Source organism: Bos javanicus, chromosome 2 (genome assembly GCF_032452875.1).
Source record: "Bos javanicus breed banteng chromosome 2, ARS-OSU_banteng_1.0, whole genome shotgun sequence".
In the NCBI taxonomy this organism is placed as follows: domain Eukaryota; kingdom Metazoa; phylum Chordata; class Mammalia; order Artiodactyla; family Bovidae; genus Bos; species Bos javanicus.
In genome coordinates, this window is record NC_083869.1 from 30,392,034 (window position 1) to 30,408,476 (window position 16,443).

At 34.8% G+C, this 16,443-nt stretch overlaps 1 protein-coding gene across 6 annotated transcripts in view; it reads left to right on the forward strand.

Moving 5' to 3' along the window:
* LOC133259160 (sodium channel protein type 1 subunit alpha) overlaps window positions 1-16,443 on the forward strand; it is a 315,536-nt gene extending 299,093 nt beyond the window's left edge. For 5 of the 6 annotated variants that reach the window (XM_061436306.1, XM_061436361.1, XM_061436312.1 and 2 more), the window contains 6 exons: window positions 2,790-3,071; window positions 5,349-5,402; window positions 7,365-7,502; window positions 9,355-9,459; window positions 11,068-11,338; window positions 13,181-16,443. In XM_061436306.1, the coding sequence (XP_061292290.1) occupies window positions 2,790-3,071; window positions 5,349-5,402; window positions 7,365-7,502; window positions 9,355-9,459; window positions 11,068-11,338; window positions 13,181-14,355 (2,025 nt within the window). In that variant the 3' untranslated portion in view covers window positions 14,356-16,443. The remainder of the gene's footprint in view (window positions 1-2,789; window positions 3,072-5,348; window positions 5,403-7,364; window positions 7,503-9,354; window positions 9,460-11,067; window positions 11,339-13,180) is intronic. The other variant, XM_061436351.1, reaches the window with a different exon arrangement.

Here is a 16,443-nt window from a genome sequence, read left to right on the forward strand (position 1 = left end):
TCTAATTTAATGAAATTTTAAGAATAGATGGATCTCTGTAGAGTAAGTCCTTTTATCTTATAAAAATAAACCTTTTCTCTGTACCAAATGTATGCAAACATTGTAAATGTATCTTGAAACATGCTACTGCAGAGCACTTGCTTGTGTCCTGTATTACATAGAGTTAATTTGAATGCAAATCTAATCCCCAGTTTCAAAGGAAACCCCTCAGACTTATTAGCTAACCCCACATCTTTTGTGTACAGTTCTTTATTCTCATTCCTATATCTAGAAATAACATTTAACATTTGTTTTGATCAATAAATGCTAAGCTAACCTTTACTTCATTCATTCAGTCACCATTTTTATAGTCCTATATTCAAAGTACTCAAAGCCTTGGAGAATTCACAAATATATTTTTTTATCTGAAGTAATGAAAAAGCCTACCATCTGTCAAGATTACGGGAATGCAATTAACTCTAGTGCAGAGCAGTCTGGGTAGCAGATAAGGAGGAGCGACCCCAGGGACAATCAGTGCAGTGGGGTGGAAGAAGCACTGGATGCCACTCATAGTCTACATTCTGAACTGAAGCTGGCTTAGCTCATTTTTCTCATTTGCCAAATGAGAATGCAGTAGTAAAGTATCTCTATAGTCCTGTCCAGTACTAGAATTCTGATTTTTCAATTCAAAAGAGGAAACATCTCTATCTTGGAGGCTAAACTGAGCGGAAGTGAGGCTGCATGCCAAAAGTACTGCTTGAAATACAGCTAGTGAGAAGAAAAGTGTTTCAGAAGGGGAGGAATTGGACAAGGAATTTCAGAGGAAATAGTGTCTCAATTCTCTGGTAGTGTTATTAGCATATGGTGACTACATTAGTTGGATTGGCATGAAGGCTAGGTAGCTAGTGAAGTTAAAACTAGACATGTAGATTGAGGAGTGATTTGAACATCAAGGTAAGGCAAATACGTGATAATCAGTGGAAAGTCATTAAATAATGTTAAATGAGAGTTGAAGAAAATTAATTCATCTTACATGAATTTAAAGAAAGAGAACTGGAAGACAGTAGTACAAATTGGTAGTAACAGATGTCAGAACTAGATGGCGATCATGAAGATGGAGAAGTGAGAAAGGTTTTGAAGAAAAATGTGAGACCTGCAGATGGATATGAAAAGAATTCAAGAAATAGGTATAGGTAATCAGTGTTCTGCTCATGGCCTATGCTGGGTGTTATAGGTTTTAAAATAAAAGCTTATTTTAATGTGTGCTTTGTAGGAGCAGCTTTTTAATCTGGATGGTAGGCAAAATATTTGGAAAAGGAGAGGAATAAAAACTTGATTTCAGCTTTCAAATCTTGAATCCAAAGAAATCTAAGTGTATCCACACATTTAAAGTGAAGTATAAAATAAAGACTTATTCATTCAATTGTATTAATACAGATGGCCCCATGAGATAAGGTGAGGGGCCATGTGTCAGCTTGGTAGGCTTGCATAGCTCACATCATCTGGATCTGCCTAGATAACTCAGCTGACTTCATTGTTTCATTCTCATTCCCTTCTTTGTCATTAATGGTTTTTACTTCCTTTGGCCCACTTATCACACTGTATTGTAATTCCAGAAGGCCTAGAGTTCTTGATAGACTTTAAACACAGCTCAGAAGCATAAGGAATTGCCTCATCTATTCTTGTTTTCAGACAGTCAAAAAATTTTTTCTGAAAACACATTGGTATCAAATGGCAGGTAGAAGATATTTTGATGCCTGTTGTTTCTTTTAGATCAAGTTGACAAGAATGATAGAAGTACACAGGTAGAATTCAATTTAGCTATGAATGTTCAAGTCTGAGGCATCATCTGCTACTTAGGAGCATATTAGGGCCTGTCTTTCTCTCTTAGCTATTCATGTGTATCTCCAAAGGGAACTATAGAGAAGGAAGCAAAGACAGTCATCCCTACAGTGTTGCTAAATAAAACAGATTTTTAACGTATGGTCCAGGAATAAAGATAAAAAGGGCAAAAATGCTTCCATTAAAAAAAAAAAAAAGTAGATAATTATTTAGCACAGAACTTGATGTAATCACATCAGATTTGGGCACTATCACCCCAAATATGGCATCTCTCCTTTTCTTATTTTCCTAAGAAACTGATTTCTACTATGTTTCATTTAAAATAAGTTTATCAAATTAAACTCAGTAAATGAAACAACTGATATGACTGGAGCTTGAAATAAGCTATGTGATGATCTAATGAAATACATGATGCTAAATTGTCTTGCTTCTTATGCCAAAATTATTATTAGTCATAGTGATGCATGAATAATTAAGGACAAAATTATTTAGGTATTTAATAATATTTTTATATTTATACACCTGAATTTTTTTAGTTTATTAAAATATATCAGTCAATCAAATCAACTCTTGCCCCAATATTTTAGTTTCATTCTTTAATATATTGCTTTGTTTAATGAGTTAATCTTCTCTGGTAGGATTTCTTACTTCTCTTTTTCTAATAAACAAATTTTATGGCTTCATCTGGCAGCAAATTCCTCTGCTTTTGTTTTCCCTTTAAACTTTTAGTACTTTCTCCTCTCTTTTAAAAAACTTTTTATCTTTGTTATATTATCTATATTCATTTCTCTAAATGTATGCTTATGAAAGAATATATTTCATTTTAAGACTTTATTTTGCTTTTAAATATCTTAGAATAGTCTTGATATTTTAAAAAAATAGAATCACTAAATATTACTAGGGGGATAATGTTTTTTCTTTTAACCAACAAGAATTCTGACTTTTCTTTTTTTCCATTTGTGTATTAGGTGGTTGTGAATGCCCTTTTAGGAGCAATTCCATCCATCATGAATGTACTTCTGGTTTGTCTTATATTCTGGCTAATTTTCAGCATCATGGGCGTAAATTTGTTTGCTGGCAAATTCTACCACTGTGTTAACACCACAACTGGTGACATGTTTGACATCAGCGAAGTGAATAATCATTCAGATTGCCTAATACTAATAGAAAGAAATGAGACTGCCCGATGGAAAAATGTGAAAGTAAACTTTGATAATGTAGGATTTGGGTATCTCTCTTTGCTTCAAGTTGTAAGTGAACACTCTTTTCTCTGAAATGTGTTTATTGTCTAGAATAATAACAAAGTGATGACATACAGCTGTTGTGTAGTACTAAGAAGAAAATTTATATATCCTTTTTTCTAATTTTGATTTATTAGTACGTTTATGAGCCCAGATGGGTGGAAGTATCAGTATATTTAAACAATGCAGACACAGTTTCTCATATGAACAAATTGATGACTAAATCAACAAATTTGCTAATATTTTTCCTATTGCAATTTGAAAGCTTGGTTCACTGATGGATCACCCCCTCCCCTCAAACACACACCCTAAACACACCTGACTGGATTGTAACAAATTGGTGAGAATTAATTGCTACTGAGTTATATCATTTGGATTGAAGATTGGGGAATGATATTTAGGCTTTAGGATTAGCTCCTCATAGTGAAATGGAATAATACCAGATAGCACTCAGAAACAGAAATGAAACACAAGCAGCTGTTATCCCATCGCAAATGGCCTTTAGTACAATTATGAAAGTCTTTTTTTCCTCTAAATATTAATGTTTTCACTGCTGGGTCTCTAAGACTGAAAAACCATTCACAATGTATAAAAATATAAAAGATGGTAGCCTCTTGAACATTTTCATTTGATGCAGCTTCTGACCGCAGCTGCATCACAAAGCAGTGGATAAAAAGAGTCCAGAGTATTTGAAAAACATTGTAAAAATACTGTTCTATTTTGGCCACTGAAAACTCATATTAAAAAAAAAAAAACCTGCATAAATTTGTTCCTGTAGTTCTATAGTCCTTAGGGCAGAAATCTATTTTATTTCACCAGGGTTGTGTTTCCAACTGTTCAACCAGGAGATTAAGCAAGCAAACAAGCTTGCGCTGATCAAAATCCTCCTGCATCTCTTTCAGAGTACTATGGCTCTTTTGCAAGTTCTCTCTACCTTCTTGTTAGAAATTCTTACTTCTCTTGTAGATGTTTCTAATTTATTCTAAATGTTCATGGAATTAAAATAGAGATTTTTAATATTTGGACAAGTATGATTTCTTTGAATATTATAGTAGACACATGATGGTATTTCCTTGGGCACTTACCCTAACCCTTAACTGATAACCACACTTGTAAATATCACTAATATATATCACTTCCTCCATAAAATTGAGAAAGAAAAATTGAAAATTTCAAGCAATCCCTTAAAATGCTAGGGTAAAGATGCTGCACAAAGCCAGTAAATAAATTCTGCTACCAGAGTACTGATTTACACTTGGCTATATATACAGAATCATCTCTCTGTTGGTTAGCAATTCATTGAAATGGTTCCTTGAATCACCTTTTACTGCTTTTGTACCTAGTATATAATGAACTTGTTCTGTCATTGACCTCAGCCATTGACACATTCAAAATTTTCCTCTTTGATAGACAAATAAGTTCTATTTTCTAGCTAAGAGTCTTTACTTTTTCTTCATTGCCATCGCAAGCACCCATACTTGACTTTCTTCCCATGACATCTACCACTTCATAAGTGTTAGTGTTACAAAAACAAAGATGTGTTAAGATACAGATGCTAAAAGCTTTTTGATAGACTTTCTGACTAAGGAATAATCCTCTCAGGTCCATAGTGTTCAAAACTCATATTCTAGAACAAGTATCAAGTTACTATAAATTATTACACTTGGAATACCAAGTGTCTACTGTACTATTTTCACTTTTCTTACCCAAATTAACTCACTGTCATCAAAAATTGCAGAAAAGAAAGTGGAAGATAGGATTATTTCTGATGTTATGCTTCAAAATTCTTAAAATGTTAGCTGCAACTGACTTTTGGATACCTGTATGATCTTTAGAGTGTTACAATCAAGAGAAATTGTAAGCTTTCAGTCACTTTGATCACCCTGTAGATAGGTGTTAGTGGATGATCATCAGGTCTAAGATGTAGTTGTTTTGCTGCTATGAACATTACTAAATGTGTTGGCATTTGTAAGACTTTCTAAAAGTATTCCACCAAATCTTGATAGCACTTTAAACTGCATGATTCCATTAACTAAAGAACTGAAAAGTATTTGTCAGTTGGTTGTCAAGCAGGAGGATATATCAAAGGACCATTCTATTCATTATATGGTGTAGAAATGAAGAGACTTACTGAGATATTGTTGGTCCAAAATCCATGTAAAATTTGTTTTGAGATATATTTTTTAAATGTTCCTTTTAAAGAAATGTATCAGTAAGGATATTTATTAAATATTGGGTCTGAATTACTTTTACCCCAAAATAAAACATGTATGTCCTTTTTAATAGGCCACATTTAAGGGATGGATGGATATAATGTATGCAGCAGTTGATTCCAGAAATGTAAGTATTCTTTACATTCTAAGTCTTTTCACAATTTTGATTAGACATTAAAAATAATTTAACAGAGCATAGCAGCTAAATGGAATGATTTTACAATGATTTTTTAAAAAGAAAAAGTATGATTCAAGACTCAAGTATAGCAGTAGTATGCACGCATATAGCAGTATTTATCAGAAATCTTACTAAGATATATCAAAACAGAAGTGCAACGAAAGTAACACAGTCATATATTTAACAACTAACAAATATCCTTCTATTGACTATTTTTCTATTTTGTTTCCTTTCAATCTATCAATTACATACTCATTAATAATTTTGGCATGATAAAACAAATGTGAAGAAATATATGATTGCTATCCGTAGTTTACCCTCCATATTGGACAAGTAAAGGATGTTGTCTAGGCAGTGTAAGATTTCTGTAACAGTCACTTTAAAATCCATTCCTTTATGTGATGATACACTGTGCTCAGTCACTTCAGTCATGTCTGACTCTTTGTGACCCTATGGACTGTAGCCCACCAGACTCCTCTGTCCATGGGATTCTCCCTTCTCTTCTCCAGGGGATCTTCCTGACCCAGGAAATGAATCTGTGTCTCCTGTGTTGTAGGCGGATTCTTTACCACTGAGCCATCTGGGAAGCGCCCTTTATATGATCCATAAATTTACTGGAGCCTTTACAGACTGTTATCATTTCTATGATCAACAGTTTCCTTTAAGTTTCTATCACCTAAGACCTACTTTTTTGATTTTTCCTACTACAGCCTTTTTTAGACTTCAAGAAGAATTAAAATCCATGCTCATTCCAAATCTGCTCTTCAAATTTTGTACAATTTAGTATTTTCTCTTTATCTTTCCATTCTTAGGTCCCATCTGTTTAGCCTATAAACATGATGGATGACTTTTGCCCCCATAATCTTTAAACTGACCTAAGAAGCTCCCTTTTATCTTTCCTGATATACATTTTCCATAAATGATTCTAGTTTTGTGTTGAGTACCTTCCTGATATCCTCCAGAGTTATTTTACTTTGTTATTTTGTTTTGTGTGTTTGGTTGGTTTTTAACTCTAATATCTTTAGGAGGACATGAATATATTAGGGCATTGTCTTATAGTGACTCCTTTATGTCTTTGTTACATGCTAAGTAAAAGCTCAAATGCTTATTTCTCATGAGTACACTCTAGAGATTAAATTACTGGTTGAGGATTTAGCAGATGGCATGTCCAGTTGGATGCTAAGTCCCCTTCAGTTGGATCTGACTCTTCACAATCCTATGGACTGTAGCCCACCAGTCTCCTCTGTCCATGGGATTTTCCAGGCAAGAATACTGGAGTGGGTTGCCATGCCCTTCTCCAGGGGATATTCCCAACCCAGGGATAGAACCCAAGTCTTTAATGTCTCCTGCATTGGCAGGCAGGTTCCTTACCACTAGTGCCAGTTAATGTCTACTTAATCTGAAAAATTCAGTGACTGTTACACTGTTATAGGCAGTGTCAAACTGCCTATTTATTTAGATGTCAAACATCTAAATAAATAAATAACTAAATTGTTTGCTAAATAAATTCACACATCAGGAATGATTATTTCTAAACATAATCTATACATATTTACTGATGTAAAATGTTTTCACTAGTAATTTTTAAGTTATAAAAATGCAGTATGTTAAAAATTGCCAAATTTAGTATACTGCTATTCAAATAGCAACATATTGGTTGTATTTGTAGTTAGAAAAAAAATAATTTCTAAATCATTTTATGGTATTTTTTACATAACACCTCCTTTTTTACTTAAAAAATTATCTTAAAGGCTAATTTCAGAGATTATTTTTAGAAGTAGCTGATGTATAAGAAATAAAAGTACTGCTTAAGTATTACTAAAAATTTTCTTATCTATTCTCATGAAAAAGCAACAATTACTTCCAGCGTCAAATGTATTATAATGTCTAAAAAATATTCTCCTTTGGTAGGTGGAACTCCAGCCTAAGTATGAGGAAAGTCTATACATGTATCTTTACTTTGTTATTTTCATCATCTTTGGGTCCTTCTTCACCTTGAACCTGTTTATTGGTGTCATCATAGATAATTTCAACCAGCAAAAAAAGAAGATAAGTATTTCTAACATTTTCTCTCCCACCAAGATAATAAATCATTTGGAGGGCTTTCAATACCAAATGAGTACTTTAACTCAGAAACCAAATGGGATTATATATTACAATCTATTTTTTGCATGCTTCTTCTCTGCCATTTACTGCCCATGTCTTTGCTAAGAATGACTGTGTTCCATATTTCTGTGCATAGGCTCACAAAATCTCCTCTTTAAATAAAAACAAACAAACTTCAGGCACCACATTTTCTCTTTTGAAAAAAAAAAAAAAAACTAAAAAAGAACTGGAAGAGAACCCAGACATATACCTCTTTCCCAGACTCAGCTTATTGTTTATCCCTATGACATCTCCCCTTAAAATATACTGTCCAACAAAAACCTTTAGAATGCAACAAATTATACATGAGATGTAAGCTTCTTCTGGTGCTTCTTTTCACACTTTAAAATTCTTTATTGGCTCCATCTATATATTCCCACTTCATTCTCTCTGATATTAATTATAAGCTATCAGTTCTAGCTTTGAATTGAAAGTTCTTTATTAATTAGTATCATTTATAAAGCCCACTTATTATCTAATTATATATGTACATTATCATAAAATAGAAAGTAAAGAAATATCTTTACTCAGGAATATATTCACATTTTATGTTTTGCTGTATAAACTTTTTCTACACACATTCTTATTACTGAAATTATTTTATCTATAATTATAAATTATTTTTGACTTAACATATATATTTCCCTTTTTAATCCTTCATATATACATTATCATAATTTACTTAACCATTTCCAAGTAGACTGATGATATAGGTTATTTTTAACCTTTAAGGATTAAATAGTGCCTGGTCAAAACTCTTTGTGCCAAAAAAACTGGAGCCTTTAATGATTTCTATAAGATAAATTTCCACAGTAAAGTGTTTTGCTTTCCTACTCATAGTACCAATATGGCTGTGCTCAGGTCACCACTGATACACTAGCATCAAGCATTCTCTCTGTTTTTTGATACTTGGTATTTGATATATGAAAATTGTATTTAATTTTCATTTTCATGTCTTTTATTATTAGTAGGTTTGAATATGCTTTCAAGGGCTATTTTTTGCCATTTATATTTCTTCCTTCATGTACTGACCCTTCATCTCATTTGTTCAGTCTGTTTTCCTATTATATAATTGCTTCCATTGTATGAGGCTCTTTCATTATAGAACATGCCCTCCTTTGTTATTACTAATATTACTCTGTCATCATTATCAAGCTATTTCATTTCACTTATTAGCTTGAATTCCAGTTGTCTGTAACTACTGGCCTGTCACATACCTGTCAAACTTATGACTTTGACTTTTCCCCTAACTCTTCTACCAACTTCCCCAGTTTCCTTTCCAGCCTTTTGTTCCAATTCTTGGCAGAGTGACAGTGGCTCTTTATGAGTAACTCGAAACCATCACGCAATATACCTACTTTAACTCTTTGCTACATATGAATAAGAAAATCATTGTCTGAAAATTCTGAAAGACAGTGTGTCTAGTGTAAGGAACCAAGTATTTAGTGACTCAGTGAACCAAATAGTACTACTTCCTGAGTTTACAGTCTTGGGTAAAATACTTAACCTCTCAGTTTGTGGGATTGTTTTCCTCCATAAAATAATAATAAAAATCATAAAGTCAATTTTGGATGATTGAAATAAATAAGATTATAGTATCTAAAACTAGTTTTAATTTTTCACTTTAAAATCCTAGGCAAATAATGCTATTTGGTTGAATTTTGTGTTTCCTTTTTTAATGGTCCCTTTTCTAAGTTTAACATTGAAAGAAGGAAGGTACACAGTTTTAACCAGTTTTTATTTTTCTTTTCTATACTTTGGAGGTCAAGACATCTTTATGACAGAAGAACAGAAGAAATACTATAATGCAATGAAAAAATTAGGATCAAAAAAGCCACAAAAGCCTATACCTCGACCAGGAGTAAGAAATACCAAATGATATGGGGGAAAATGTATAAAAACAAAAATTTGCCTAGTTTTTCTCACAGAAGAGATAGCAGCTAACATTTCTAGCAGCAAAGATTTCTCCCACTTTTAGAGCATCATTAATTCATACATTTTATGGTAATGGTAAAATAATTTTTTACAGGAAGAGGCCAAAAGGAAAAAGAGGAAACAGAAAATGTACCTTTATTGTCAAGTCAATTAGAATTATACAACTAGAATCGAAATGAAAAGCCAAAAGACACATAGGCAGTGTTATGTGCACAAGAAATTTGATCATGTAACTCAAGAGTAGTTGCTGAGTCATGCATATAGAGAAGTAAATCTTTGATAGGGTTCCTGATAAACAAGTTTAACAGTTTCCTGATAAACAAGTTGATGAACTGTTAAGTGAAATAATACCTTACTTCCATTTTATTTTTCATTAGAGGTACCAAGTATTTTGGAGATGAAAAGACTTCTAGTATCTAATATTCATATATATGGCTATAAAGTTAGAAATTACTAATGTCTACAGAAGTCAGAGCCAATAAGTACAATTCATGATGATAAGAAACAGGTGTCATGTTTCCATGACAACCAATGAAACAACTGCTATGAAATAGAGAGCCTTATCCCACATTGTGTTGATTTTTATGATGATGACATGTGAGGTTAAAGCAACCCCTGGGGTGTACTGGGGAATAAAATGTTAATGAACATTCATATTCATATTGTGCTAGCCCACACTTGCTTTCTTGAGAATGATAAAAAAACATATGTTAAGCCTCTGTGAAGGCTTAACACTGAAAGTAGAAATGAGTCAATTACGTGTAAGAAAAATGTAAGACAGAAGATATCCTCAAAGTTCTTCAGTGGCCTAGGAAAGTGGGTCAGACAGTGAAAGTGAAGTGAAATTGAAAGTCCCTCCATCATGTCTGATTCTTTGCAACCCTGTGGACTATACAGTCCATGGAATTCTCTAAGCAAGAAGCCTGGAGTGGGTAGCCTTTCCCTTCTTCAGGGGATCTTCCCAACCCAGGATGGAACCCAGGTATCCCACATTGCAGGTGGATTCTTTACCAGCTGAGCCATAAGGGAAGCCCAGTGGGTCCGACAATGGCCTGCAATGAATGACAGTGGCAAAATCACAGATCAGTGAAAAGCGCCATGGGTTTTTGACATCAAAGCATAAGGAATGTCTTCCGGTTTGATTATCCCTGTGTAGGCTCAGCATTCTGTGTGTGACAATATCAGCAAAGACTGCTTGGTGGAAGAACATCACTATTGCCACACAGGGACTTTAAACGCATAATGTTATAGCTGTGTGTGGCCTCTCAGAGTAGTGTGTAATAGTATGCAGTGTTTCTTATCAGAAGTCCCTTTTTGACAAGGGATTGTTATTCTGTGGAATATATTTTGGTAAATAGTAATTTGGATAACTAAATTTAAAAACTTAAATGTGATACACACCATCTTTCACGAAATTCAGAGCCAGTGGTTCTTCGGTACAATCCTAGACAGTCAGTACAGAAACTACTTATATAGAAGTTCATGTGTAGAGGGAAACTCCTCTGTCCCTAAAAGCTTTTCTGTTTCTCTACAGAACAAATTCCAAGGAATGGTCTTTGACTTCGTCACCAGACAAGTTTTTGACATCAGCATCATGATTCTTATCTGTCTCAACATGGTCACCATGATGGTGGAAACCGACGACCAGAGCGACTATGTGACTAGCATTTTGTCCCGCATCAACTTGGTGTTCATTGTGCTGTTCACTGGGGAGTGTGTGCTGAAGCTCATCTCCCTCCGCCATTACTATTTTACCATAGGCTGGAATATCTTTGATTTTGTGGTGGTCATTCTCTCCATAGTAGGTAAGAAGTATTTCAAGCCTTTTAGCTCAATAAAAGAGCAATCACATTTAATTTAGAAGTCATCTGATCACTCAGAGAAAACCACTGTGAAAATTCTGATGTTTTTCATTCAGATGTGTTTGTCTTTCTTACAAAATTAAGTTCCTGCTATACACTGAGTATTGTATCCTGTTCTATCCATTTTAGACTAGGTGTATTATTTGTCAATATAGTAAGTCTCAGTCATTTGAACTAGAAATGTTCTATTAACTAAATGTGCTATTAAGATCGAAATGTCTTTGACATGTTGAAGTTGAATAGTCTATACAATATGTAAATGACTCTGTTGAAAAAAGGGATAGAAATTTAGTCTGATACTCAGGAGAGACAGTACATCAGAGACATAGAGTCATTGGCATACAGATAAGAGTGGAAGCTGGTACTAATAAGGAAGAATACAGAGTGAAAGAGAGTAAAGCAAAGAACAAAATGTCAGTGAAAATGGTAGGTTCTTTAATGCAGAGTATCAGAGATTTTCTAGATTACCTTGCAATGTATAATAATGATGCACAAAAGAAGTGATTTGGCATGGAACATCATTTCATCAGTCATACACTTCAAAGCCTGGAATGTCAACAGGTCACATGAGCAATAACCCATCTAATTGAAGATACAACTCCAGCCCCAGTGAAGTGAAGAGGTCTGTCTGTGGGCCTAAAGTATCCATTTTTTCCCTAAAGCAGATGATATGATTGAATAAATATTTTACCATCCAATATGGGGCACCTCTGTTGGGCAGATTTTTATGCCATTCCCCCTCTGAAGAAGTTGATTTTTTATCCAACTTATATGTTGTATGTACCCTTTGATTCCCATAGTATTCTGTGGTATTAACTAGTTGTGGATAGGGTACTTAGTTGTATTCACCTCTCTTTCTTTCTCTGTCTCTCTTTCCCTCTCTCATACAGACACAAACATGCTTATTTACTCTTTACAAAATGAGATAGTGTAATTCAAAGATACTTGGTTTCTTGAGCTCCTCTTCAGCTCATTCATTATTTCACTATTTCGAAGGTAAATGGATAAAGACGCTCTGAGTAAGAGGGCTAAGACACAGATGTAGGAAACCAGAAAAAGCATCAGCTTAAATCCTTTTAGAAATGCACCAGAGCATATATAAATATATACATCTATATATGAATATTATAGTGGAAACTTAGGAAAGCATCATGTTCATGGAGAGATGAATGCATTCAAAACTACAGATAGGTTTATATGGGGAAGGACTGAATACAGGTTATATGATTTAGTGTTTCAGAAAAAAATCATCGTGTTCACTGTATTTTTATAAACATTTACATATACTGTCAGCTACTGCTCTTCAGACAAACTTGAATTTTTAACTTGTTTTTTTAGATTCAGTCTTTGGATTTTCTGTAAGCAAAACTAGTCTATCAATACCCCTCAAGGATAAAATATACTATAAAATCCTTATTGAATTGAATACTATCTTAGTCACCTTGGAGTTTGCCAGGTAGTGCAGTAGTAAAGAGTCCTCCTGCCAATACAGCAGATGCAGGAAATGTGGGTTTGATCCCTGGGTTGGGAAGACCCTGTGGAGGAGGAAATGGCAACCCACTCCAGTATTCTTGCCTGGAGAATCCCATAGACAGAGAAGCCTGGCATGTTACAGTCCATGGGGTCGCAAAGAGCCAGACATGACTGAGTGACTAACACTTTCACTACACTTTTCAACTGAATTTTAGTACTCTGAAATTTACCTGTGAGCCTTAACAAAATTTGAGTATTAATTTAATGGATAACTTCTTCACTAGTCAGTACCCTCATCTTTTTTGTCCATAGGTATGTTTCTGGCTGAGCTGATAGAGAAATATTTTGTGTCCCCTACCTTGTTCCGAGTGATCCGTCTTGCCAGGATTGGCCGAATCCTGCGTCTGATCAAAGGGGCCAAGGGGATCCGCACGCTGCTCTTTGCTTTGATGATGTCCCTTCCTGCGCTGTTTAACATCGGCCTCCTGCTCTTCCTGGTCATGTTCATCTATGCCATCTTTGGAATGTCCAACTTCGCCTATGTTAAGAGGGAGGTTGGAATTGACGACATGTTCAACTTTGAGACCTTTGGCAACAGCATGATCTGCCTGTTCCAGATCACCACCTCTGCTGGCTGGGACGGATTGCTAGCACCTATTCTCAACAGTAAACCACCCGATTGTGACCCTAATAAAGTTAACCCTGGCAGCTCAGTTAAGGGAGACTGTGGAAACCCATCTGTTGGGATTTTCTTCTTTGTCAGTTACATCATCATATCATTTCTGGTCGTGGTGAACATGTACATTGCTGTCATCCTGGAGAACTTCAGTGTTGCTACTGAAGAAAGCGCAGAGCCCCTGAGTGAGGATGACTTTGAGATGTTCTACGAGGTTTGGGAGAAGTTTGATCCCGACGCCACCCAGTTCATGGAATTTGAAAAGCTATCTCAGTTTGCAGCTGCTCTTGAACCACCGCTCAATTTGCCACAACCGAACAAACTCCAGCTCATTGCCATGGATTTGCCCATGGTAAGTGGTGATCGAATCCACTGTCTTGACATTTTATTTGCTTTTACGAAGCGGGTTCTGGGGGAGAGTGGAGAGATGGATGCCCTTCGAATACAGATGGAAGAGAGATTCATGGCCTCCAACCCATCGAAAGTCTCCTATCAGCCAATAACTACGACTTTAAAGAGAAAACAAGAGGAAGTGTCTGCTGTTATTATCCAGCGTGCATACAGGCGCCACCTTTTAAAGCGAACTGTAAAACAGGCATCATTTACGTACAACAAAAATAAAATCAAAGGTGGGGCTAATCTTGTAAAAGAAGACATGATAATTGACAGAATAAATGAAAACTCAATTACAGAAAAAACTGATCTGACCATGTCCACAGCAGCTTGTCCACCCTCCTATGATCGGGTAACAAAACCAATTGTGGAAAAGCACGAGCAAGAAGGCAAAGATGAAAAAGCCAAAGGGAAATAAACACAAATACATAAAAATCACTGGGTGACAAATTGTTTACAGCCTGTGAAGGTGATGTATTTTTGTCAACAGGACTCCTTTAGGAGGTCAATGCCAAACTGACTGTTTTTACACAAATTTACTTAAGGTCAGTGCCTACAATCAGACAGTGACCCCTTGTTGGAAAACTGTGACTGTGTAAAAGGGAGATGACCTTGATGGGAGGTTACTGTTCTCACTACCAGCTGACACTGCTGAAGACAAGAGACAAAATGGCTACGTAGACTGTAGGGACCAGTTCAAAGGGGTGCAAACCTATAATTCGGGGGTTGTTTAACACGAAAACACTGTAGTGTAGTAATTGTATCCACTCTTTGCATTTCGACTGCCACATTTGTCACGTTTTTACAAAATCTGTTAGTGGATTCATCTTTTTTTTAGTCCATATGTTGTTTATTATATGTGACTATTTTTGTAAATGGGGTTTCTGTTGGGAAATAGATTAAAGGACCTCTTAAACAGGTATGCCACTGGGGGTTATGGCAATCACATGGCCCTCCCATCTGCACAAAGACATGGTTTGCATGAGGGCATGCTACACTTAGAGATCATGCATGAAAAAAGTCACAAGGAACACAATGAGCTCTTAAATTCCATCTATGTTTCTGGGAGGGGTGATTAGGTGATAACTGGAGGTGCTTTGCTGATCTTGTTTTGTCAAATCCAATCCCTAGACCAAGTATGTCATTTTAGGGGGATAGCCCATTAAATCTTAGCAGGTGCAAACTTCACTCAAATGTCAGGAATCTTAAGTGTTACATTTCTGTTTATTGTATTTAAAAAATACTGAATAATGAGTATTGCTTCTCCCTTAAAGACGGAATTGACCAAAAGAACCCTTTATAAATTTCTGCTTAATCCTGCACTTTGTTTAGCCATCTTCAGCTCAGTAAGGTTGACAATGCATATGTTAATGAAATGCTATTTATTATGTAAATAGTCATTTTACCCTGTGGTGCACGTTTGAGCAAACAAATAATGACCTAAGCACAGTATTTATTGCATCAAATATGTACCACAAGAAATGTAGAGTGCAAGCTTTACACAGGTAATATAATGTATTCTGTACCATTATAAATAGTTTGGATGCTATGAATGCATGTTTCTATTACCATGCTGCTGTATCTGGTTTCTCCCACCGCTCAGAATCTCATTTATGAGAAACCATATGTCACTGGTAAAGTCAAAGAAATTGTTCAACAGATCTCATTTATTTAAGTCATTAAGCAATAGTTTGCAGCACTTTAACAGCTTTTTGGTTATTTTTAAATTCTAAGTGGATAACATATGGTGTATAGCCCGACTGTACAGACATGTTTAAAAAAAAAAAAACACTGCTTAACCTGTTAAAATGTGTTTAGAATTTTATAAGCAAATATAAATACTGTAAAAATCATTTTATTTTATTTTTCAGCATTATGTACATAAATATGAAGAGGAAATTATCTTAAAGATTGATATCACAATCACTTTCTTACTTTCTGTCCATAGTACTTTTTCATGGAAGAAATTTGCTAAATAAGAAATGAACACAAGATTGGGTAGTTGTAGATTTCTGCTTTTTTATTACATTTGCTACTTTTAGATTATTTCATAATTTTAAGGGGCAAACATAGATTCACAACTGACATCCAAATTATGCTTTGCAAATGGAAAAAAGGTATAAATTTTTATTTACGTTTTTGGTAGTGCCTATACTAACTGATTGAAGGTAGTGTTTATTTTTCATTTGCGTCTTTTTTTTCTAACTTCTGTTTATGTTTCCATTTATTTGAAGTCATGCTGCTCTAGATTGCTCTAAATATAATGTGGGTTTCACAGTTTTTTTTTCCCCACAAGAACAGAGAGTAGTGAACTTATGTAGTTAATTACATCAGGATATTTTGTTTCTTACAGAAGCAAACTATAGGCACCTCTTTTTCTTAAAACTACTTAGAATACTTAAACTGTATTCGTGAACTGCATGCTGGAAAATGCTACTATTACCCTAAATGATGCTAACCAACACTAAAAATGTGCAAACTAATAAAGATTACATTTTTTATTTTA